Source organism: Cinclus cinclus, chromosome 24, assembly GCF_963662255.1.
Source record: "Cinclus cinclus chromosome 24, bCinCin1.1, whole genome shotgun sequence".
Taxonomy (NCBI): domain Eukaryota; kingdom Metazoa; phylum Chordata; class Aves; order Passeriformes; family Cinclidae; genus Cinclus; species Cinclus cinclus.
This window is the reverse complement of record NC_085069.1, coordinates 2545982-2571544: the sequence shown is the minus strand read 5'-3', so window position 1 is coordinate 2571544 and position 25563 is coordinate 2545982. Positions and strand designations below refer to the sequence as shown.

General features: G+C 46.6%; 1 protein-coding gene across 1 annotated transcript in view; it reads right to left on the bottom strand.

Moving 5' to 3' along the window:
• The window catches only part of LOC134053406 (M1-specific T cell receptor alpha chain-like), a 171607-nt gene continuing 146044 nt past the window's right edge, over positions 1–25563 (bottom strand). The window contains exons 3-8 of the mRNA XM_062508434.1: positions 23724–23737; positions 16241–16281; positions 3432–3695; positions 2504–2551; positions 1377–1486; positions 1–913 (exon numbers count right to left, since the gene is read on the bottom strand). Of these exons, the coding sequence (XP_062364418.1) occupies positions 908–913; positions 1377–1486; positions 2504–2551; positions 3432–3695; positions 16241–16281; positions 23724–23737 (483 nt within the window). The 3' untranslated portion in view covers positions 1–907. The remainder of the gene's footprint in view (positions 914–1376; positions 1487–2503; positions 2552–3431; positions 3696–16240; positions 16282–23723; positions 23738–25563) is intronic.

The following is a 25563-nucleotide window of genomic DNA, read 5'->3' as shown; positions in this document are numbered from 1 at the left end:
TGATAATAGCCTAAAGAAATGCCAAGACATCTTGTGGGTGCCAGTACAGTTCATGAATTAGCAGCATGCAGATGCCACAGGCAAGCACTGTTCCAAGGTGGGCACACATGCACAGGCAAATGTTTCTGTATATTTTTAAGCAATTGTTACAAAAAAGAAGTTTGGAGATATCAGGTTGTTAGAAGTAAACAAAAAGAACAAAAGTGGTTTGTATTTTTACTAAACACAAAGCCAAATCTTAAACTGGTTTAAACTAAAGTGATGTTATGGTCAAATAGACTTTAAAAAAAAAATAATTAAAAAATATTATTTTTCTTTTTTTTTTCTGTGATATTGAAGTGACAATTTCACTGAATTTGGGACTTCTGGGAGAGCTGCAGCTCATCCTTTAGGGAAAAAAGGGATATCTTGCTCTGATCTAGCAAATCCTGGCAGGACAGTGCATCCTGAGTCAGTCTCCCTTTGCTTTTCAAAGTGTTTCATTTGCACTTGAAAAGGTTTTTGGGTGTGCACTCTGAGAGACGAAACTACCAAAATAGGAAAAATTCCCATTCAGTTGATATTTAGCTTGCAGTTTTTAACAAACTGCACTGCTGCAGGCAGAAGTCATTATTTTAATGCAAGTAACATCGATGCTTGGCAATGGATAATTATAGCAAAGTCTGCTTCATGCAGAAGAGGCTCTGTATGGTGAATGACCCAAGCATCTGGAGGGCAGAATGCTGGAAATGTTTCGTTTTGATTGGTTTTAAAGCAATGCAAATAAAACAATTTAGAATATAATGGCTGGTGTGAATTATAAGAAGAGCAAGTGATGTCCCTTGCACAAGGAATATCCCCTTGCTCCCTCTTGTTCACGATGCTCTTTCAAAGCAGATGGTTTTGGTACTTCAGGACTGCACCACTTTCAGTCCTGTAACAAAAACAAAGGTGTTAAATTATTATTTGTGTTACAGTCACAACTGCACAACTGTAGAGCTGAAGTGTCCAGGCAAGTGAAAGAGAAGAAACAGACACTGGGCAAAAACTAATGTATTAGGATTTATATTAATTCAATAACCATCAAACTTTCCCAGCTGGAGACAGGTGAGGGAAGAAATTTGATGGATGAATACAGGCAAGGGAAGGAATGGATGAAGAAATAGAAGGGAGAAATGTCTTGAAAGGAAAAAATATTCTTATGGACAAGGAAGAGCACTTGAGGGGTGGGTGAAAATGGTATGGCCAGAGGAATGGAGGGATTTTACTACTGGCAGACAAAAGAAGTCTGGATAGACTGCATAAACAGCTATTCCAGAGAGGAGCATTCATAGCTGAAGAGCCAATCCAGATGTTTTCTGACAGATGTTTTCAGGACCCCCCCCAAGCATACTCACCTTTTTTTTCTTCCACATAAACATCGTCATCAGCACATTAAAAAGTATTGCTTTCATTAAAACTATTTTGAGGCCCAGCTGTGATAAAGACAGTGTGTTCAAATGTTCATCTGGAAAAAAAAAACAAACAGAAAATGAGTCACAAGAGCACTGAGACATCCCGGTGTTCCAGACAGACTGAACCCTCCTTAACAGAGCTGCTCCACTGTGTGATGGAGTCAGCTGGTAGGACAGGACACGGAATAGAACTCAGAGGCTTCAATTTCTTCCATTCAATAACCACTTAATTGTGCAATATGCCACTCTGCCAGCCACCTAACTGGTTTAAAATACTGTGCATTGTGAACTCAGGGTGCTGGAGGCAGCCCTCCTTCCTCTCTTTAAATTTTTTGAAGATGGGCAGGGGGAAAGCAATTTTGATTTCAATCATAGAACACAATTATATTTGAATTTGATATTAATCTGAAGTTACAAAACCATCCGTATTTGAAAATAGAATGGATATAAATCAAGGCTGTCAGCAAAAACTCGCTGATGTTTATCATTGAGAACCTTTCAGAGAGCCGGAAGGCTGATGGAATCAGCCTTGTTTAGTGATGAGTATTTTCCTGAAACGGTGTTTTGGGAAGATTTGCAAGAGCACAGCTGCTGTGTGAGCAGGGCAGGCTCAGGCTCTGCTCCTCGAAGTGGCAGAGCAGCAGATCCTCGGACTGCAGCACTGCCCTGAGCCCTCCCCAGCGAGCTGGGGCAGAGCTTGGGTGCACCCCAGCTGTGGTGAGCCCTGAGCACAGAAACCACCAGCTTGGCTCGTGTTTCCTTAGGTGTTTGTGCACCCAAAATAACCCGGCTCGTCTGAAGCTGAACTGAACTGACCCACAGCAGTACCTGGAGTCACTCAGGGGGCTCCGAGCAGGGGCTCTGGGCACTGGCTGCACTTTTTAAATCATCTGCTGGGGTCAGCAAGGCTGCACCAACACCAACACCTTCAGCCTTGATGTTTTTAAAGCCTGTGGGGTCCCTTTTGGAAATTTTCTGTCTGACTTTTTGCTGCTTCAAAAAGAATTCTACAAGCAGGGAAAAGCAGCAAAAACTTGGGAAGACATTTGCTGAAATGCTGTATTGCATACCTGTCCTGAAGTGTAGGGACAGCCCTGTGACACAGACAGCACTGGCACCTGTGGAGAGTAACAATAAATTGGATTAATAACAAAAATGTACTTCTTCAGAGTTTTATAAAGATATGTCTGCTTAGAAGGACTAAATTAGAGTTTCTGGCCAACAAACCCTCCCATAAACACTCTTCTCCTTTTTTCAGGAAAAGCATAAAATATGATCTAGTTAAACTCCAGTGTCCCACTGGACAAAGGATTTTCAAGATTTCTATCCCCCACAGTATGTTTTTAAGATCTCTCTGCTATGACTGTACCAGTACACTGACCCTCAATCCTGTTTGCACAAAGGAGGAAGGAGAGAAAACAGAGGCAACATTCCTCTCTCTTGTGGGATCATAGTGGAGCACTGCCTGCAGGGCTGGGAGAGGAATGTGGGATTTGTCTTTATAAACAAGCTGTGGGTCTATTAGCACTGAGAGATAAAAGAAACAATGGGAAGGATTCCACTGATTGATGAAGGGAAAAAGATATTGGCCTTTACAAACAACCTGGAGGTGTGATGTTAAATGAAATTGGATATTGAAAGATGAAAGAAACAATGGGGAAAAAACATTAATTCCATAAGAATTACAAATTAAAAGGGAGGGTTATACATTAGATGGAATCTCAGGTATCAGGCGTCCTGGGAAGTCTGTGCCTCTCAAGTACCTCAGGTCATGGGGAAAGAGAAAGGGAAATGCAGATGGGAAATTCTCCAAAAATCTGAGAGATCCCAAGGGAATGCCCCATGGCCTGTCCCTTTATTCAAATAAAGTAAAATGACTCCTCTGTGTCCTTTTTGGGGTAATTTTCCTGACAGCTGGGAGCTGCAGCCCAGTCCTGCTCCCAGCAGCAGCACCCAGAGCACCTCCAACCCTGCTCACAGCCCCAGAAATGCCATTACCACTCTCAGGGTCCTCGCCCTCCAGCTCTCCAAAGCCCTCGTGCCTGGCACCACAGTGCAGCTCATCCCTCTTGGCCCAGTAGGTGGACAGGTAGCTGGATTCCTTGCTGCTCTCAGCACTTTCCACCTCCACGACAGCAGATGTGTGGTGCTCAGCCGGGTTAAGAGCCAGCTTGTCAGGGGAGTAATCTGTGATAAGGCACATTTCCAGATCCTGGTCATCTTTAGAGGTCAGCCTGTAGACTGAGGGAGATGGAGTAACTTCTGCAAGTGGAGAAAAGACGAATCATTAGGTCACATTACACATTCATTGCTCCTTCAGTCATAACAGACAGCCACTTGGAAATGCAGGTTTCTCCATTATTCCAGTGGGATGCTGCCTGATCACTGGGATCTTGTGCCAGGACACCTTTAAAGAACCAGACATCTACAGCGGATGATGCAGAAGCTACTTCTGTTGACTTAAGCTGTGTGTGAGGCACAGAGCGGCCAGGCAGAATTCCTGGAGCATCTGAAAAGGTTTGTGGGCATCCACACCCTGCATGTCCATACCTAACCCAGCCATTCCTCTGAACGGCTCCCTGGGCTCTGGCACCTTGGCCTGGGGGCACCAGGGACCTGTGTGAAGCTGCAGAGAGCCGCAGAAGGTGTCCCTGCCCATGGCTGGAACATGCCCTTTCAGGTCCAAACCAATCCAAACCATTCCGTGATTTTGGGATTCTTGGGACAGCCCAGGGCCATTCTGCTTTTTCTGCAAATGTTTGGTCAAATCCACCAAAAGCAAAATCCTTCCCCGTGTGTCCTGAGGGCAGAGGATAAACCAGTGAACCCTAAGGGTGTCCACATTTACCAGCAGTCTACGGATGATGCTCCTACAGCAGAAACGAGAAGCAAGGTAGGAACATGGGGCTGCATTCAGGGATAAAAGGGGGAAGCAAATAAATGTTTCATCACGTTCCATCTCTTGTACCAAATTTTTTACTAAATCTTAGCCTGCAGAGAGGGGTTTGGGGCACTAAAGGCTGCAGATATGACACTTGGGGCTCATTACTCTTTCCTTGCTTCTGCCAGCAAGTCAGACTGGGATTTTCCACAAGTATCAAAACACAACCTGTGGTTAAACCTTTTTTGCATATTTAGCTGTATAAACTTGTACTCTAAGCATACATTTCATCTAATTCTATGAGAAGGTGCATTCCTAAAGCCTCGTTCATGGCTAACAGTAAAATGTTCCAGACACTGCAGTGCTCTCATGAAGACTAAATTAAATATTACAGACATACTTAATGCAGGTTTGGGGCTTTCAGCAGCCCTATGGCTGCATTTTCCACTGGCCTTCACAGATTTCAATGAGAGCTTCAGTTCACATTTATAAACTGATGAAGTGTTGCTGTGTAGGATTGAGAGTTGAATTTAATCTTTGCTTTCTCCCTGTTCACTTGCCTCACTGATACATACTGTAGAAATACTGAAGACATCTTAGCTACCAAATGAAGAAATTTTCATTTCTTCCCATGGAGAAAGTATAGAAAGTGTCTCAAAATCTTAATCACTGAAATAAATGTTCTTTGTCTGTTCTTTATCACTGAAATAAATGTTCTATGTCTGTTGTGCTCCCAGCCACCTCAGAGAAATAGCCATACTTCTCTATTGGTATAATCTCAGAAAAAAAAGAAATCCACAAAGCCCAAGGGTTCATTCTCTGGCTCATCCCTTGAATTGTAATTCATTCATTCTAGCTTTGCCCTGGCTTTGAAGAACCTGATGAGACTCTTTGCAAACCATGCAGAAATACAGCCTGATGTCTGCTGGGACTCCCTTACCTCCCATACTCCCAGTTAGTGCTTTGGAAATAGTGATTGTTAGGGACAGGAAGGCAGGAGCTGGTAAAAAGCTGATGATAGATCCCTGTATGAAATACAGATGAGCCAGGGTGGATCATGGCCATGGGGTACATGGAAATGAAAGAGAAAGGAGAATTTGTCAAGCTGCTCTCCTTCTCACTCATCTCAAGTACTGTGCATTCTGAAGAGATAAATATCTACCTCTCTCCAAATTAGAGTGTTTTTCTCCTTTTCAATCTATGCAATGCTTTGATCTTGAACACATTAATCAGTAAAGTCTGTTTTTCACAGGAAGTTTCAGCAGTTTTGCAAAATATTAGTTTCCTGTTCTTACTCAGAGTTGTGGCTGCCTCTGTTCTGGTGCTGCAGTTCGGTTCCTGTAAGTTGCTTGGTGTATTTGCCCAGTGCTGTGAAGGTTTGAGATAGTTTTGGTGAATAACATCTACTCTAACCACAGCCCTGCGACCTGTTATTCTGTTTTAATGAGCTGGAGCCTGTGCTGGAGGTGCTGCATATTTATGACCTCTATACACAGGAAAGAGTGAGAAATAATAATAAAGAATGAATATTGAATATTGAATAATAATAAATAATAATAAATAATAAATAATAAATAATAAATAAGAATAATTATGCTCTTAGCTTTCTATGCTGCCTAATTTTATCTTTACTGAAGGATGTCTTCCAGGTGGAAGAGCAAGAGCTGTTGGAATGCTTTTCCTGCCCAGTCTACAGAGACAGCCAACTAGAGGCTGATTTCAGGGAACTTGAACCCTGTTCCGACATCAGATTGAGACCTGTGTACTTTCTTTATTCCCCTCTAAACAAGCAGTAGTAGAAATCCTGAACTGGTTTAATTCCCAAGTGGTATCATGCAGAAAATTATCACATTCTCCATTCCTTCCAAAGCAAACCATCTGCATCTCTGGTCAGACTGGAATTGGTGACAGAATTTTTGGTGCTCTTACCACTCCTCAGCCTGAGACATGATATTCCAGATCTGGAGCCAGCCTGGAGCTTTGCCCCACTCCAGGAACACCTGGACCCCTGCCCACTCATACAGGCCAGTCCTGCCCCAGACGAGCAGCCCAATGAATTAATATCACATTTAGTGATGTTTCCATCATGTTCCATCAATGCACGTTCCAAAATCTCTGCCAGAGGTCCTCTGTGAAATCTGTCATATTGTAGAAATACTGAAGACAACTTAGCTCCCAGACAAAGAAATTTTAATTTCTTTCCATGGGGAAAGTCTAGAAAGGGCCTCAAAATCTTCTTTAACACTGAAATAAATTCTCTTTATCTGTTCTGTTCCCAGCTGGATGCTGTGCTAGCTACAGCAGGACTAGATAAACACATTTAGCACAGGAATCCTTCCTAGACTTTGTCTGGAGACACTCAGGTAGCAGAAGCAGGCCCTAGTCCAGCATTAGCCCATGTCATCCAAAGTGCAGAGAACTCTGAGAGATTCAGTGTTTGCAAAAATGAATGTGCTGCTTTAATGACTGATTCAGGTCTAATTCTGGTCTCCTTCTAAAAAATGTGTTTGTTATTGCCTCTGTAATTTATACTTGGGGAAGTTAAACTGCCAAAACTATCCAAAGTCTTTCTCACAAACCTTTTAGGGGAAAGATGTCCCACTGAACCAAAAATAATTAATAGTGAATAATAGTGAATAAATAATAGTGAATTAATAGAGGAAGATACCCAGTATATGAAGAGAAATCAAGTATCAATGGAATAGATAATTCTCTAGTATTAAACGAGGACAAATCCTGGGATTTTAGCATGTGTTCACATTCAGAAAAAATTGAGATGAATTTTTAATGAACTTTTTCTTACTGGGAAGCAACACCCTGTTTGTGTTAATGTATGGATCTACTCAGGCCCCACCTAAACCACAGGAGATAATTACTATGATCTTCTCTGCTGCTCCTTTCAACAGTGTTAAGAAAAGGTTTGTGGGGATCAGGAGGAGCAATTCTGCTTATCTAATCCACTCTCTCACAGGTGACTGAGATGGATTAACCCAGCTATGTGACAATTTCCTTGAAAAAAAAAGACTTGAAGTCGCTGCTCATGAGCCTCCTGAGAACCTCTGTCGTTTTCACAAAATGCTTTTCCATGTTTTTATTTCCCAAATCAGACTGCCTTTCAATTGGGAGATCAAGTTTTCAATTATATGTAGCAGAGATTTTGCTTCCAGAAAAAAAATCTTGGAAACACCTTGGTTATAGATTAAAAAAAAGAAAAAAAAAGAAATATCATGGCATATTCTCCTAGGCTAAGGTTTAGAAAACCCAGTCTCTAAGGCCTTAGTCAGAAGAAGCTGCAGTCACCATGCCATGGCAATTCAAGCTGGGGGGATCACCACCTTCTCTCCCTGCTCTGTCACTGCCACACCATGGCCAAGCCCTCCTGCCATTCCAAGCATCTCTGTCCCAACTGGCTTTTGCCAAGGGAAGCTGAAGAGAAGTTGGAATATGCTTCCATGAAATCCCTGGTCCCTCTGATTCCGTGATGATTATTTTGCCTTTTCTTTTTATGTACCTTTTATATGTTCTCAGTACTCTTAGCACATGTGTAATTCTTTAAGCCTGATATTTTAGCATAGTCCTGGTATTCTGCTAGGACCTAAAGGCCTTGCAGCTGGAGGCCAGAAAAACTTACAGGACCTTGAGAAAGCAAGGTTCTCTCCAGAACACATTCTGTAAACCAAGATTAAGCCCATCTGGGGGGAATACATTAGAATATGGAAATGTCACACCACTCATTTAAGCTTCTCATTAGGGAATCTTTGTCAGACATGCTAATTTGCAAGGTCTATAAAATTGTATTCACAATCTACTGTGTGCGTGCATGTCAGTGTATTCCACCTTGACAAACCCTTGCACCTAAGGATCGTTATTAAATACAGAGATAAAAACCCTTTTATCCCTTAACCATGTCTGGCTCTTCATTCTGGGATCAGCAGAAAAGGCATCACACCTATCCAATAAACAAATGATGTACCAGTCCTGGTATGGAATTAATTAATTAATATGGAACAGAAAGCTCAAACTTACTTGGGGTGACAACAAGCTGGGTCCCAGTTCCAAATGTGGGTTTGGTGTATCCCTGGTTGGCACACTGGTGCCAGCCTCTACAAAAATGTGGGCAGGTTTCTGCAGTGCACACTGACAGCCAGGTCAACACACAGTCCAGAGCAGGGGGTCACTTCAGGGAGCAATGATGAAACATGCTGACTTAAGACACTGTCAAAGTACCAAAAAAATCTACTAGAAGATTATCAGGATCAGAAACACAGGGATCAAATTTTAAAAGCGTCCTTTCATTAACTGGTTACAGTTGTGTGGTGTTGTATATTTTGGGGCAGTACAAGGAATGATCTGCTTTTCTACCTGTAATATCACCTAAAATACCTATTCACTGAGCTGTGCTGTTGGGGCTACAGCCTTTCAGTCCAGCTTTCCTCCCCCGTGCCTTCATCACCACCAAGGTTCTTTTTCCTAAATTCTGATTTTTCTCTCTCCATCCCCATAACTCACATGACCCAGGAAACCTCAGTGAGGTTGGCCTTGGTTTGAGTTAAGTCCTCACAGGTTTCAGTGGCACACTGTGCCTCTGTCTAGGTCTTGGAGCCTCACAGGCAGCCTGATAACTCAATTTTTTGGGAATTCACGCTCAGTCTCTCAGGTGTGCAGTGCCTGGAGTGTTACAAATGGTCCTGCAGCTGTGACAGCTCAGCAAAGCTGTAAGTCCCAGTCCCCTATAGAATCCTTTTGCAATATTTGTGGATAGCACAGCGTCCATGCATCAGATAACCCAGCTAAAAGCAGTCAATCTGCATTCCAGCACTGACATTACAAATGTTACAAATGCAGTGCAATGCTCCTTCGTGGTATTCTGATACAAGCAAAGACCAGCTAAAACGGTGATAATCACCTTAAGTGGGTATTTTCTCAATCACAGAACCACAGAGTGGTTTGGGCTGAGGAGAACTTTAAAGGTCACCCAAGTCTCCTGCAGTGACTGCAATGAAAGGACAACTTCAACTGAGACTGCTCAGAGCCCCATCCAACCTGACCTTCAATGTTTCCAGGAATGGGGCATGTACCACCTCTCTGGGCAACCTCTGCTGGTGTTTCACTGCTCTCATAGTAAAATAACTTCTTTAACTGCAGTTTAAATTTACCGTCTTTTAGCTCAAAACCATTTCTCTCTGTCCTGTCACTACTGGTTGGTTTTAAAACATATTCTCAATTTTAGAAGCCTGTAAGTACTCTTAAGTACTGAAAGGCTGAAATAAGATCTCTCTGGAGCCTTATCCAGGATGAGCCACCCCGTCCCTCTCAGCCTGTCCCCCCAGGAGAGCTGCTCCATCCCTCTGAGCGTTTTTGTGGCATGATGAAAGCATGAAAGCCTGGTAATCCAATCCAGCAGGTCCTTGTCTTTCCTGGGAACCCAGAGGTGGGCACAGCTCTGCAGGTGGGGTCTCACCTGGGCAGAGCAGAGCAGAGCAGAGGGGGAATCAATCCATCCATCCATCATCCATCCATCATCCATCCATCATCCATCCATCATCCATCCATCCATCCATCCATCATCCATCCATCATCCATCCATCCATCATCCATCCATCATCCATCCATCATCCATCCATCCATCCATCCATCCATCATCCATCCATCCATCCATCCATCATCCATCCATCCATCCATCCATCCATCCATCATCCATCCATCCATCCATCCATCCATCCATCATCCATCCATCATCCATCCATCATCCATCCATCCATCATCCATCCATCCATCATCCATCATCCATCCATCATCCATCCATCCATCCATCCATCCATCATCCATCATCCATCCATCATCCATCCATCCATCATCCATCCATCCATCCATCCATCCATCCATCCATCCATCCATCATCCATCCATCCATCATCCATCATCCATCCATCATCCATCCATCCATCATCCATCCATCATCCATCCATCCATCATCCATCCATCCATCATCCATCATCCATCCATCATCCATCCATCCATCCATCCATCCATCATCCATCCATCATCCATCCATCCATCATCCATCCATCCATCATCCATCATCCATCCATCATCCATCTATCCATCATCCAACCCTCAATGTCCTGGACAATGCTGCTGGGGATGCAGCCCAGGGTGGAGTTGCCTTTCTGGGCTGTGGCTGCACATCCCTGGCTCTTGGCCAGCAATGTAAATATTATAAACATCCTTGCTTTTGTGATAATTAATAAAAGACTTGTGTTAATGATAAAAGTATTGGGGTTTGTATAAACCAGAATACCAAGGTCTGAAGTAAAGCATGGACACTAGATAGAGGAAAATATATGATTAAATAATTCTGTTTTAAATCCCCCTGTTATGAATATTATGTTTTCTAAATAAGTTGCATCTACTACCAGTTTGCAAAATCCGATTTCCTGCCTTTGTTTGATCAATGCTGCCTATCTACAAAGACCAGACTTCCTGACTTTTGCTGTTTTTTTTTCTCCCAAGACCAGATGGTTATCTATGAGACTGACTATCACCCAGAGACTTTACAGATGTTTATTCGGCCACCACTGCTTACCTGGCAAAGTTAAAAATTACAGTGAGAGTCCATACTATAAGAAGAGGCTGCAAACCCAGGTTTGATGGAGTGTGAGTTAGTGGTGACCCCTCACATCCCCCAGCACTGCTTGCTCCATCTATAGCAAATAAAGCAATCAAAGCTTTGCTGAATATCGAGACTTTTTTTCCTCATTTATAACACTTTTCAATGCATTTCCATCTGACTTGTATAATCCATGACTTTTCTTGAGGCCAATACAAGTGGCATGGACCCCTTAGGAGAGAACAAATCCGCATGACTGACTTGGCAGAAGAGCAGAACCAGGCTCTGTCTTAGCTGATCCCAGGAGTGCAGTCAGAGGAGGAGCACTGGAAGCCTCTGGCTGCCCTTGGACAGCTGCCCTGAGCTGAATACCACTGCTTGAGCTGGGCTACAATGCCCTTGCAGCTGCCATTGCCCAGATCTTGGTCTGTATTAACAAACTTGCAAATTAGTTTAAAAATCAGAATAAATGTACCTGGCAAAACCAGAAGTCTCGTCCCAGATCCAAATGTGGGTTTGTAATTACTTCCATAGCCACACAATGGCACAGTCCTCTACAATATTCATAGCAGCACTGAATGGTACCTTCAGTAATTAAATACTTCACAAAAAAATCCTGTTTATCTCTATGAACAGACAGATCCATTTACCCAGGACTTTTCCATGTACTGACTTTCTTTCCATGTGGTATTTTTCATTTTGCACTCCCAAACACTCTCCTTAATATTCCCCTCAGTCATATTTGCCCCATTGGTTCCAGAAAGCCAGCTGCACCACAGCTTCTGTTATCCATCTACTTCCTCATTTATGTACTCTGCCAGTCAGATTTCTCTCTCAAAAATTAATTTATTTACTGTTACTTCACAGCTGCCCTAGGGACTGATGGTGCAGTGAAACCTCCATCATCCCATTCCCTTGGATTTGCCATCTGAATTAGTCAAGAGTGATTCCAGAACAAAGCTGCCATTAAGTTTTTGAGTAGAAAGCTCTTTTTGGTGTGCAATTCTTTGGGGCAAAGAGATCATTGCTCATTCTGCCACTAAACCCTGAGGTTTCAGGATGCACCAGGGACATTCCCATGGTGTGACCAGAGCAAGATCTGGAGCAGCTGCACACAGATATGGCCATAAAGGTAAATCTGGAGACACCTACATGAACTCAGAGCTCTGATTTATAGCTCCTTTAACTTGCTGATGGCTCCTTGTAAACTTGAGATCCTCATTTCTCTCAGATGTTTTTGAAGAGGGTCAGAGGGAGTAATTTAAAATAAGAGAATTTTCCTCAGAGGTTTCCAGAAGGAATTCTTTCCCTATGTTATTGGATTTTTAACTTTAAGAAAAAAATCATATTAAAATTATCTTAAGAATCACCACTATTTTAAGAAATGGAAACATTGCTTTTCAAGAGTAAACTTACTCAAGTTAGACACTAAACAATCCTAAATATATTTTTTTAAAAATTGGAAAATCTGATATATTTACAAAAATATTCATATTTTGGGATATGTTACTTTCTTTCCCCTTTACAAAGGGTTTCAAACAAGAGAAGAGGTGTAGGGATTTGGGGGAATTTTTTCCATTCATTTGTGGCAGCAACAGTCAAGGCACACTTTTTTTATCCATCCTTTTTGTTCAGAAAAACTATTTTGTGGTAAGAGCCACCTTTCCATCCTTCCACCAAGTCATCCAGTAATTAACTTTGCTTCTTGCCCTACTTCCCCTCTATCCAAATATTTATCCCACCCTCAGTTTTGAGGCTGGTCATGCTGTTCTCCACCAGTTCCAGATCCTCACTTCCAGTGTGCTCCAAGCTTCACCTGGAAGTTGCAGGACAAAGTGAGTCCCCAGGACAAGCTGGCTGTGACATAACTTGGTATCATTCTCGAGGTCAAGCTCCCTGAGCTCCCTGACTATCTTGTGTTCCTATAATAACAGAACCCAGCTCCCATGGTCACAGCTCAAGGATATCCAAAGCACAGACCAAATATCTGCATTTTTTGTGTTCACAAAGAATTATGAGTCTGGTTATCCCCAACTATTTCTATCCACATACAAAAAAAGTCCTTTTTACCTATTACAGCTTTATGAAACCAGTTCCAGCCCTCTGTATTTTGCTGCTCTGTGCTGGCTTTCACCATTTCACTTTGCTCCTTGAGGAGCTTAATGTAGGAGCCCACTTCCTATTGGTTATCCAAGACAAATCCTCTTGCACAGGTAAAACCTCTGCTGTGTTCGTTCTCAGGAAAAGGGAGGGGAGAATATACTTGCAGCCATGGAAACTGAAAATTCATAGTCCTGTTGCTAAAATATCACGGGGTGGCAAAATAGGCAAAATAACTTGTGAATTGAAAGAAGAACTTCCACCTGGGAATTCAGACATACCTGGAGAAACCATGAGTTTGGTTCCAGCTCCAAATGTAAGCTTGCCATAAGACCCAGAATTACACTGTGACACAATGCTTTGCAAAATGGTGCCCTGGGATGTGTTTGCAGGGTGAAGGCTGGAGAATATGGCACTGCAAGAATTTATTGGGAGCAGCTCACAGAATCACAGAGTGAACTGGGTTGGAAAAGACCTTTGAGATCACCAAGTCCAGCCTATGACCTAACACCTCCTCATGAACTAAAGCATGGCACTGAGTGCCTGTCCAGGCTTTGGTAAACACCTCCAGGGATGGTGACTCCACCTCCTCCCTGGGCAGACAGTTCCAGTGCCCAGTCACTCTTTCAGTGAAGAATTTTTTCCTGATGTCCAACCTGAACTTCTCCAGGTGCAGCTTGAGGCTGTGTCCTCTCATTTTGTCAGTGGACACCTGGGAGCAGAGCCCAACCCCCACCTGGCTGCACCCACCTGTCAGGGAATTATAGAGAGTGATGAGGTCTCCCCTGAGCCTCCTCTTCTCCAGGATAAACAACCCCAGCTCCCTCAGCCATTCCTGATAGGACTTGTGCTCCAGAGCCCTCACCAGCCTTGTTCCCTTCTCTGGACACACTCCAGCCCCTCCGTGTCCTTCCTAAATTGGGGGGCCCAGAACTGGACACAGCACTCAAGGTGCTCCCCAGCCAGTGCTGAGCACAGGGGAAGAATCACTGCCCTGGTCCTGCTGGCCACACCATTCCTGATCCAGGCCAGGTGCCATTGTCCTTCTTGCCCACCTGGGCACACTGCTGGCTCATGTCCACCCTGCTGTCCATCACTGCCCCCAGGTCCCTTTCTGCCTGGCCCCTGTCCAGCCACTCTGTCCCCAGCCTGGAGCTCTGCAGGGGTTGTTGTGGCCAAAGTGCAGGACCCAGCACTTGGTCTTGTTAAACCTCACTTTGTTGGACTCAGCTCATCTATCCAACCTGTCCAGGTCCTTCTGCAGAGCCCTCCTACACTCCAGCAGATCCACACATGCTCACTAACATTATTGGCTGCCACCAACATTTCTGGCTATCACCTCAGCATAAATCAGAACTTCCTTCAGCCACATTCCTCTGCCTGGTTATTAATCACCTGTGTATTCTGTCCTCTCTCTCCACACAGCAGTAGCATCCCTGTGAGCACACACAATCCCCCAGGCTGTGTTTGGAGTCTCCTGACTGCTGCTGTCAGGTCTCACCAGCCTGTGTCACCTTTCTGCTTTCTTTTTTTGCAATGTCCACCCTCCTTTGCAGGCTACACTTCATGCTGTAATGACCCATACTTGGAATCATAGCAACATAGAATTGTTCGGGTTGGAAAAGCTCTCTAAGGCCATTAAGTCCAACCCATACCTCAGAAATGCCATATTCACCACTAAACATTGTAATTTAGCAGGGATTGTCCGAACACATCCTCCCAATCCCCACAACTAACAGGAAAGATCCATAGCTTCTGTCATGTCCATTCCTGCTCTCTGGGCTGTAGCTCCAGTTCTACAGCTCCCAGCAGTAACCCAGAGATCACTGCTACTGCTCCTTGCCAACAGCTTGAACTGCATTTTGCTCCCCCTTTGCAAACATAAACCTGTTTTTGAGAGGACTGAAGTTTTCCACTGGGTTCAGTGACCAAAACCTCGGAAATCTTATATAGTTTTACAAGTCCCTACATCTGCATTTCACTTACTTGTTCTCACTTTTCCAATAATTCTTTTCCACGGCATGGGCACATTTCCAGCATACACTGGTTAAGCACAAAGTCTCCAACATCTTTCCACAGAGCAGTAAAACCAGCCAGAATTTCTCCACAAAGCCCCTGCACTGCTCCTGGCGCAGCTGGAACACAACATTGTCTGTGTTGGGACCACCTTGGCACAGGGGAGAGACAACTCACCTGGGACAATGAGAAGTCTGGTTCCACTCCCCCAGGTCAGTTTTCCCCAGTTTCCAGAACTCACACAGTGTGTCAGCTCATTACAAAATGGGCTGGGATCCCTCCAGCCCTGCAGCTGCCCCTGCAAGAGGCTCCAAACACCCACCCGGATTTCCAGAGATCTCCTCTGGCCTCTCCTTGCCCAAAGATGATTTCCCCGCTCATATCCCTGGGGATAACTGCCCTGGACTGTGCTCACCAAACACATGAGAGATGGGAAGAACCTTCCCCTCAGTTGTCAGGGAACAGTTTAGGATCCCTGCCCCAAAGACTGCTGGCACTGCAATGGCAAAAGGGAAGGCAAGAAGCCCCTGGAGCCAGCCTGGATCAGGGTCCCTGACTCAGGCCACCTTCCCAGAGCCCAGATTTCCAGCTCCAGGAGGCATCTTTGCAGTGCCAGAGGAGCTGCAGCATTGAAAGCCTTGCTCTGCATTTCAGCCGGGCCACTCCTTGAATTGCCCAGCCCCAGCACAGCCCCAGGACAGAATTGCTGTCTGAGAGAGATTGCAACACTCAGGCACTGAGCCACTGCCTTGGCCACAGGGGGACTTGAGCCCTGAGCCCAAGGTGAGCTGGAGCTGCTGTCAAAGAGCAGAGCAATTCACAGAAAGCCAGAGCTGGCCCTTCCACAGTCACACAGGCACTGAGCACAAGTTTAGCAATCTGTGTCTGTCTCCTCAACCTCCCCTCTGCTCCTTTGCACTCGAGGACTATCAGCATGGCATCGCCATGCCCATAGGACATTGTCTAAAGAGCAAATCCTCCTCCTCCAAATGCTTCCAGGCACCAGAGGCTCTTGAGAAAAGGCTCTTGATGCTAGAACATAGCAGAGGGCAGGGGGCCATGTGGGGACAGCAAATCCAAGGGACACCTGGGGAACGGCAGGGCTGCAAACCTTGTGCTTCCCAAAGCTGTGCCCCTGCAAACAACCAAGAGCAAGCGAGAAGTGAAGCAATTCCACTTTCCAGGACAAGGGCTTGCTCACCTGGCAGCACTGAAAGCATCGTCCCCTTGCCAAAAATGACTCTGGCTGCCACATTTACACCCTGACACATGTCATTGCAAAAACGCCTCTGCCGCCCTGCACTGATCTCAAGCCCAAAGCACCTGCAAATGCAGGCACCAGCAAAGCTTCCTGACACAACAGGCTCCACTCTGGTGCCATTCCCTGCAACAAGGCAACATCTATTTCCCAGCCCTTGCCTGGAAAGCAGCAGCTGCCTTTGCCTTTCTTTCCTTCCTTCCTTTTAGCACCCAGGAGAGACAAGTCCCAGCCATGGCAAGGCTTTGCCAGAACCAGGGGGACGTGCTCCTGTGCAGGGAGCTCCTGGGCACTCCCAGATTTGGGTCTGGCTGCGTTTCACAGGTGGCTCTGAGAGCCGTGGCTGTCCCTGGAGCTGGGCACACTTTGTGCAGCTCAAAGCCAGAAGCCCTTGCTGAGGAAGAGGAGAGCAGGCTGGGCAAGAAGGGCCAAAGCAGACGATTGTGTTCCTGTGCCAGGGATGGCTGCTCCAGTCAGCTCCAGGGAAGTGCCCAGGGAGGTGGGAAGGGAGGACAGGGATAGCAGGGCCCAGGAATTGCCTCAGCTGGGCAGCTCTTGTACTCACTGGGCTTCACAAGCAGGCGTGTCCCTGGCCCCAGGATCACTTTGTAGTTCCCTGAGTTCACACAGTCCTTCACAGCCCAACAAAAACCATCAGCTCTGCTGCCACCTCTCCTCCAGGAGCCTGCAGCAGAGCAGCTCCTGCCAACCAACAGCAGGTCCTGGGAGCCAAGAATCACTGCAGCCTTGGAAGGAAGTGCCTGGGGAATCCCATCTGCAGCAGGGAGGGCAGCTGGGACTGTGGGGCAAACACATTGTTTGCATTGTTAATTCATCCTTTCCTCTGGGGAACAAAGGAGCATCTCCCTGGGCTGTGCCAGACAGAGCCATCAGCATCCCAGCCCCATTTCCAGAGGTCTGGCTGGCCATGGCAGGAATTGTCTATCCCTGAGCAGGGGGGCTCAGGAGCTCTGTCTGCTTGGGTGAAAGGAGACAGCAGGGGCTGGCAGGGCTGAGTGAAGGAGGAAATCCATGGCCTTGCTGAGGCCAGAGAAAACAAAGAAAAAATTCCCCAGGGATTGAATCCATCTCCCTCCCCTGACACTGACCGGTGCCTGCAGAACTGTTCCAGAGCTGAAGTAGGAATCGGCTTTCAAACTTACTGGGGTTGATTCTTAGCTGAGTTCCAGCTCCAAAGGTGACCTTGTTGGCAAAACCAGTCCCACACTGTGTTTGCCTTCACAACAAAAACCCTGCCAGTCTCCTCACAGGCTGGTTCCCTGGAGAGCTGTGCTTTGCTGCCTGGGCATTTCTTTGTCAGAGTCACAGCTGGCCATCCCTTGCAGCTCTGGCAGAGATCACCCCTGCCAGCATCTTTGTGACATTCATCTGTGCAAATGGCCCTTTAGGCATGAAGCTGCTGAAGATCCTCCTTAGAAAGACCAGGAGCCCATGGACTTCCCAGTCAGCCCTGGCACAGGAGGCCCTGCCAAGACATTCCCAGATGGGACCCCTGCCCCAAGCCCTGCCGTGCTGGAACGGCCAGAAGAGAGGGGGACAGCAAAGCATGGTCTGTGGGCACAGCACCTGGTGAAGTCCTACTTGCAGAGGGTCCAGGTTTCCATCTGCTCATGGGGTTGTCTCCAGCTGCCACCAGACACCACATGCACAGACCATCCCAGAAGGATTAGAGGGATTTATGTCAGAAAGGTGCATTTCACCCAGCTGATTCTTTGGCTTCCCAGGCCATGGTGCTAAAAGCCCTTCTGCTGTTCAAACCTAGACCCACCAGAATTGAGGGAAATACAACAGAAACCTGTTTCTTACTCGGGTTCACAAGCAGCTTTGTCCCTTTTCCAAAGGTGACTTTGTAGACATCAGTCACACAGTGAGAAAGGAGCCAACAAAAACCACCCTTGAGGCCATCAGTGACACATCCACAAATACAGCTTGTCTGACCCAGCCACCAAAAACTGATCCAAAATTGCAGCACTTGTTTCATGGGAAGATGGGGCTATGGGTATTTATTTCAGTGCCTAATGCAGCTTTTCCTTCTGCATGAGGTGCTCTGCAGCCTGGGATTTTCACAGGAAGGAAAGAGAAACCAGGCACTCTTTCAAGCCTGTCTAGAGCAGTCATTGCACTACAGCATTCCTCTCATATAATAATTAGCTACAATCAGTGAAGGATCTAAAAAGAAAAAAGACAAATCCCAAAGGAAAGAAAGGTAACTTCCCTAGAGTTTTAAAGCAAGGAAAGCAGATTGTGTTCCCTCTCGGTTTGTCAAATCACTTGCATACATTCAAAGCATGAAGTATCCAGGAAATGTTCCAACCCACAGAGAAACTTCATTAAAGATCTCGTTCCAGTTTCCCAAGCCACTGGGTGTCCATGGGACCCCACAGAAAGCACAGTTCCCTTTCCACCGGGAAAGGGTGATTCTCTCTTCACAGGATCATTTTGGACACACTTAATCCCAAAATGTCCCTGTCAGCCCTGCAGATGCCTTTGGACAAAGCCCTTGCACAGCTGTCAGATTGAACAGGCTCCAAGGCACTGCTGATACCCAGAGCAAGGGAAAACCCACTCCTAAACCCTTGTATCAAGCACAGTTCCTTGTGCAAGTGGGAGTTTTTGTGAATTTCTACTATCTCAGAAACTCCAGTGAAGGTTCACACCAGCAGCAAGAAATGAAGGAGCATCTCTGTTCTCCTTCCAATCTGCCCTGGCATTCCCAAAACACCAGGGTCCACGTGGTGCTCCAGGGGACACGGAAGGGATTTTGATGGAGGAGACACAAGAAAGCTGAACACTCACTGGGCTGGATGGACAGTCTGGTCCCCGAGCCAAAGGTCAGCTTGTTGTAGTTGTTGTCACACAGCATTTCCTCCCCTAACAAAAAGCCCAAGGAGCTCCCCAGAGCAGCAGCTCTCCCCCAGGCTCTGCCCAGCCCTGCCAGAGGGACATTTGGCTCTTCCAGCAGAGTTGGAATAAGCAGTGAAAGGTAAGGTAAAACCAGGAATTCCTGAGCTGTGACAAGCTCCTGCCCCACAGCCCAGGCTCAGCTAGAGCTGCCCACAAGAGCCTGGAGCCCCTGCCGGAGCAGCCAGGGCTGCTCAGGGCACAAGCACTTGTCAGCAGCTCACAGATTTCTGTGTCTTTGAGCTGTCCCCCCTCGCCAAAGACAACTTTGTGCCTGGAGCCCTCCTCCCACGGCAGCTCGCAGCTTTTCCATGGCCAGAGGGAGGACACAGGTCTCTCTGTGCTTGCAGAAAGGCTTCCCAACCTTTACAGCCCACATTATTGCCTTGCCCATTTCTGCATTGCCCTCCTGGGCTAAAAGGTGATTTTGGCAGGAGACACAAGGTCTCAGAGCTGGCTTTGTCCCAGCTGCAAGGCAGGACCTGACCCCATGGGAATCACAGCACAAAAGGCACCCCAGCAGTGCTCTCGTGTGCCCTGGGCACGGCAGCCTTTGGGCAGCTGACAAGGACGGTGCCAGCAGGGCACAGGGGACACTTTTCCAGTGATCACACAGAGCCCGAGGTGAGATTGATTCTCTCTGTGCCAGCACAGCCCCTGGAGAGCACAGGAGGGCAGCTCCCAGCCTGTGCTGGCACAGAAGCCGTTCCAGGTGTGCAAAGGAGCAAGGAAAGGAGGAAGGTGAAAGCATTCCCAGTGCAGGGCAGGAATTTGGAAGCTGACAGGAGAGCTGCTCACTCACTGGGCTGGATGGACAGTCTGGTCCCCGAGCCAAAGGTCACCTTGCTGTAGCTGCTGTCACACAGCATTTCCTCGCCTAACAAAAAGCCCAAGGAGCTTCCCCAGAGCAGCAGCTCTCCCGCAGGCTCTGCCCAGCCCTGCCAGAGCTGGGCAAACACAAATCCTCTGTGTCTGTCCCACAGCCCTGCCTTCCCTTAATGATCTTAAGGTGCAGAGCAGCAGGAATGCAGCAAGAGGAGACGGCCTGGAGGGAAGCAGCAGCAGCAGCAGCAGCAGCAGCAGCAGCAGCAGCAGCCAAGGTCCTTGGCAGAAGCTGCAGCTTTGTCCCTGGTCCCAGCTGGAGTGTGGCTGTGCTGGTGACACTCAGTGTGAGAGTCCTGCAGGAGCCCAGGGCTCAGGCTGCCTTTCAGCCACTCTGGGCTCCTGCTGGGAGGACAGGGATGAGCCCTGGCACAGGAGATGCCCTCGGCTTTGGGAACTACAACAGCCAGAGGAGGCAAAGAGGAAACCTCAGGGCTTCCTTCCTCAGGCACTTGGCAAAATTCCTGTCCTTTCCTGGCACTGAGACTTCCCAGCACAGTGCCCCAAGGGCTGGCTCTTGCTCTGCTGTGAAACCTGCTCTGGCCTGGGCTTTTCCAGTTCAGCACCAAGGTTTCCTTTCCCTGGGAGCTCAGCTCACCTTTCCTCACCTGCCTGCTTGTCCTGGGTTGCTGCTGCTGGAGCACAGCCCCCAGGCAGAATTGTTGGGTGAAATTGCATCCAAATTTCTCCAAAAATCCCCTGCACTGCTTCTGGCACAGCTGGAACACAACATTGTCTGTGTTGGGACCACCTTGGCACAGAGGAGAGACAACTCACCTGGGACAATGAGAAGTCTGGTTCCACTCCCCCAGGTCAGTTTTCCCCAGTTTCCAGAACTCACACAGTGTGTCAGCTCATTACAAAATGGGCTGGGATCCCTCCAGCCCTGCAGCTGCCCCTGCAAGAGGCTCCAAACACCCACCCGGATTTCCAGAGATCTCCTCTGGCCTCTCCTTGCCCAAAGATGATTTCCCCGCTCATATCCCTGGGGATAACTGCCCTGGACTGTGCTCACCAAACACATGAGAGATGGGAAGAACCTTCCCCTCAGTTGTCAGGGAACAGTTTAGGATCCCTGCCCCAAAGACTGCTGGCACTGCAATGGCAAAAGGGAAGGCAAGAAGCCCCTGGAGCCAGCCTGGATCAGGGTCCCTGACTCAGGCCACCTTCCCAGAGCCCAGATTTCCAGCTCCAGGAGGCATCTTTGCAGTGCCAGAGGAGCTGCAGCATTGAAAGCCTTGCTCTGCATTTCAGCCGGGCCACTCCTTGAATTGCCCAGCCCCAGCACAGCCCCAGGACAGAATTGCTGTCTGAGAGAGATTGCAACACTCAGGCACTGAGCCACTGCCTTGGCCACAGGGGGACTTGAGCCCTGAGCCCAAGGTGAGCTGGAGCTGCTGTCAAAGAGCAGAGCAATTCACAGAAAGCCAGAGCTGGCTGCCAGCTGGGAGCTGCATCTCCTGCAGCCCCTCAAGGACTTTGGACAAAGGACCCACAGGAAAGCTGAACACTCACTTGGCTGGATGGATAGTCTGGTCCCTGAGGCAAAGGTCACCTTGCCATAGCCAGACCCAGAATCACACAGTATTTCCTGCCCTAACAAAAAGCCCAGGAAGCCCCTGCAGAGCAGCACCTCTCCCCCAGTCTTTTTCCAGTGCTGGCCTCTCTCAGAGGGGCTGCAGAGGGGAGCCAGTTCCTTTCCCTGGGTCCTGTGCCTCCCTTGGGAAGCCGTGGCACAGCCCAGACTGGCCACTGGGCTGGGACATTTGGGAGCAGGTTGTGGCTCTGTGAGCATCCCAGCCAAACCCAGAGTAAGAAGGCTTGGTTTGGACACTCCTTGAAAGCAAAGTCCACCCCTGGCTATGGACACACAGAGATTACCAAATTCCCTCAGCCCCACACAGAATGACCCCAAACACAACAGAAACAGAGCAGCAGCATTGGACTTACGTGGCCTGACAGTGAGTCTGGTTCCAGAGCCAAAGGTAGGAGCATAAAAGCCTGATCCTGCATTCACACAGCATTTCCTCTCCTAACAAAAACCTCCCCCACCACCTGGCAGCACTGTCACCTACAGCCCAGCAGACAGGGCTGGATGCCAGGACTGAGCCACAGCCTGAAGGGAAGAACTGCCATGATCTGCCTGTGGGGTCAAGAGCACTCTTGGACTTGTGGATGCAAATCCTGTTTGGGACAACTGCTCTCTCTGCCCAAAGCCAAAGTCCATCCTGGAGAAAAGAAGAGACATGTAACCCCATAACTGGAGAGCCACCAGCCCAGGAAGAGCATCTTGAAAATCTCGCTGGGCACAGGGCAGTTTTGCCCCACGTGGAAAGAGTTAACAAGAAAGTGGGTGAACATCTCAGCTGAAACTGGAAGCTGTATCCCTTTGCCACAGCAGTTTTCAGCTCAGTAAGAATACAAGCTCGTCCACAAGCTGAGAGAGAAAAGCAACCCCTGCTGGCATGGCCATGGCACAAAATGTCCCGAGCAAATGTGGGCAGGACCCCACACTGGATATCTGATAGGGAGGGCATGGTCACTGACAAGGTAATTGAGGACATTGTTTAGTAGTCCTCTTCAGCTCATATCACTGGCACAACTTTTTGTATCTTTCTTCTTTATATTTACAATATTGAGCAAAAAACGATTCAAACCTTACTTGGTTTTACCCTTAGTTGCACTCCGCTTACAAAGGTGAGTTTGTTTCCATAGCTGTTCACACAGTGTTTGCCTTCAAAACAAAAACCCTTTTTTCCTTCCAGTACCTAACTAGGTCCTATGACATTCTTTTTAACTTAGTCTACCCAAGTAAACTCCTTGGCAATTTTAACTACATTTCCTGTAAAGATTTTTCCTAGTTTATAGTCTTGTTCAGTTTGGACAGAGATGGCCACTAACTGAAAGCCTCCTCCTTCATTTATGCAAAGAAATCCCACAGCAAAATTCCTCCTTCAGCATTAGATCAGCATTAAAAGCAGAGAGCTCCTCCTGGACCTTCCTACACAGCTTCAAAACACGTTTCTTAATTCCCCAAACAAAAAATTCCCTGCATGTTGCAACCTCTTTCCATGACAGTCCAGTTTTGTTTTGCTTTGTTTTGCTTTGTTTTGTTTTGTTTTTTGTTTTGTTTTTTTCCCCTAGGAGTGCAAAACTGGATGGAAACCTCTCTGTAGCCAGAATTAGGAGCAACAGAGCAAAGGCTAAGACACTTTTCCCAGCAGAGAAGGAACTGCAGGATCTGGGAATTAATGAGGACCTTGCCTGGGTTCTGGACAATGGAAATAAAAGGACAGTGAGAGGTCTGCAGGTCTGGGAGGTTTCTGGGAACAGGCAGTAGTGAAGAAAACAACTCAAAAATGTCATAACCTCATTGACACAAATGGCACAAGAAAATCCAGCCTCTTGAGTAGGTGTTTAGCTTCATAACGATTTTTTTTTCCTCTGATGCATGGTTAAGCTCTGACCTTCAGGTGCTCTCAGAAGGAAAGAACAATGGAATTTTAATGGCTGTTTCAATGCTCTCCTGGAAAGAGGAATTAGGCTTTCCTATCCATAACTCCCTTCAGGTTTTCCACCTACCTGGTTTCACCATCAGTTGTGTCCCACTTCCAAAGGTCACTTTCCAGCCAGATGCTGAATTCACACAGTGACACAGGCACTAACAAAAACCACACACAACTTTGGTCCTCACAAATATGTGTTTTCCAAAAGAGATCAAGAGGGAAACAGATGCCACCTTGTCACACACATTTGAGTCTAAATTAGGATATTTTTCCAGCTGCATACCTCTGATCTTTCCAGACAGAAACAATTCTGAATGCAGGAGAAATCCAAACCCTATTAGCATAACATAGTTGAAGTTCTTCTACAATTTCTGTAATGTTTAAGAGAGAGGAGAATCTCAGCCTTGCCCTTATAATGTGAAACAAATATTTGTTTTTAGATGTACCTGATTTCAGAATTAGCTTTGTGCCTCTTCCAGAGGTGGGTTTCCAGGAAGACTCAATTATCCCACAATAATCAACATTTATACAAAAATGGTGAAGGAGAAAAGCCCCAGCTTTTAACAGGTAGAACACACCCTTTGACATTTCAAATGGGGATGAAATTTCCACTACTTTTTAAACAGCTAACAGAGCTGTTTCTAAAACTTCCCACAGTCTAAAGAAGGAGTCAGGCAGATCAGCTAGCCAGTCAATCTCAGAAGTTAAGCAAGGGACCAGACCCAATAGAGGAAGAAGCAAAGGAAAATCAGACAGAAACTTCCAGAGAAAACCAATCTAAGGCCCTAATTTTTCTTGTTTGTTTAGTTGACAATGAATCCAGTAAGGGGTGCAAACCCAAGTCCCAGCAAGCAGCTCTATCTAATATTCTGAGTAGACAAAGGCTATTTATGTATGCTAATCTCAAATACACTCCCCAGGAGGGTTCCTCTAACTGAGGTGCTCCATAGCACAAATACATTCACTGATTTTCAGCACAGGAGCAGTTTCAGAGCTGTTCCTGTCACTGCAACATGGCAAAGCAGTTAGAAGCTAATTGTTCAGAATGTCCTCTCCTCCCCCATGCTCTCACTCCTTCAAGTTGCAAAGAAGTTTTTCCCTCTATATTCTAAGGAAGATCTAATAAAAAACCTAAGAGATTCAGTCTGTCCTTGGTGAGGAGATACTTACTGGGCTTTACCAGCAGCCTGGTTCCACTTCCAAAGGTTAGTCTGTCTGCATTTCCTGAGTACACACAGTCAAACACTCCCTTACAAAAAACCCCATGCTCTTCTGCACATTTCAGCTTCCAGGGCAGGAGATTCTATTTGTCATCAACATAAAACTCTGTGCCAAATACCTGCTAGAGATCCCCACAAAATGAAGGCTGGGGTGTCTCTACTTTGTCCCCTTGCAGGTTTTGTGTCAATACTTTTTACAGGTCAAGAATGATGAGGTGCCCTGATTGTGGGAGGCTTTGGCATAGCCAGGAATTAACAAAAGACCTCCCTATAAAAATCACAGAGTTGACATATATTTTCAAAGATGTACTGTAGAAAGACAGACATTCCCAGGAGCCCTGCACTCCCCAGTCTTGAAGAGCTTTGCAGGGGAAGATGTGACTGGGGACAATATCTGGCAAGGACACCTGGCTCAGTATTTCACATAAGCAGAACTTCTGCAGGCTTTTCTATATCTGTCAATACATATTAAATATTTTTTTAATAGGACAGAGACTTGCCAGTTCTCCAAAGAGCCATCTTCTCCTTTCTTGCTCATATAATTCCACATGTGGGGAGACCTTGTGGTGCTCTTCAAAAGAGATAAATGTGAAAAGCACAAGGAAAATCCATTCTTTTTACACTGTCTGCAGTATCTCCTTCTACCAAGGAATACCATGAACCATGAACATCAAACAACTTGAGAATTGAGACAGCTCTGTAGCTTGGTAAAAGATTTGCCATCAGCGTGGCACTC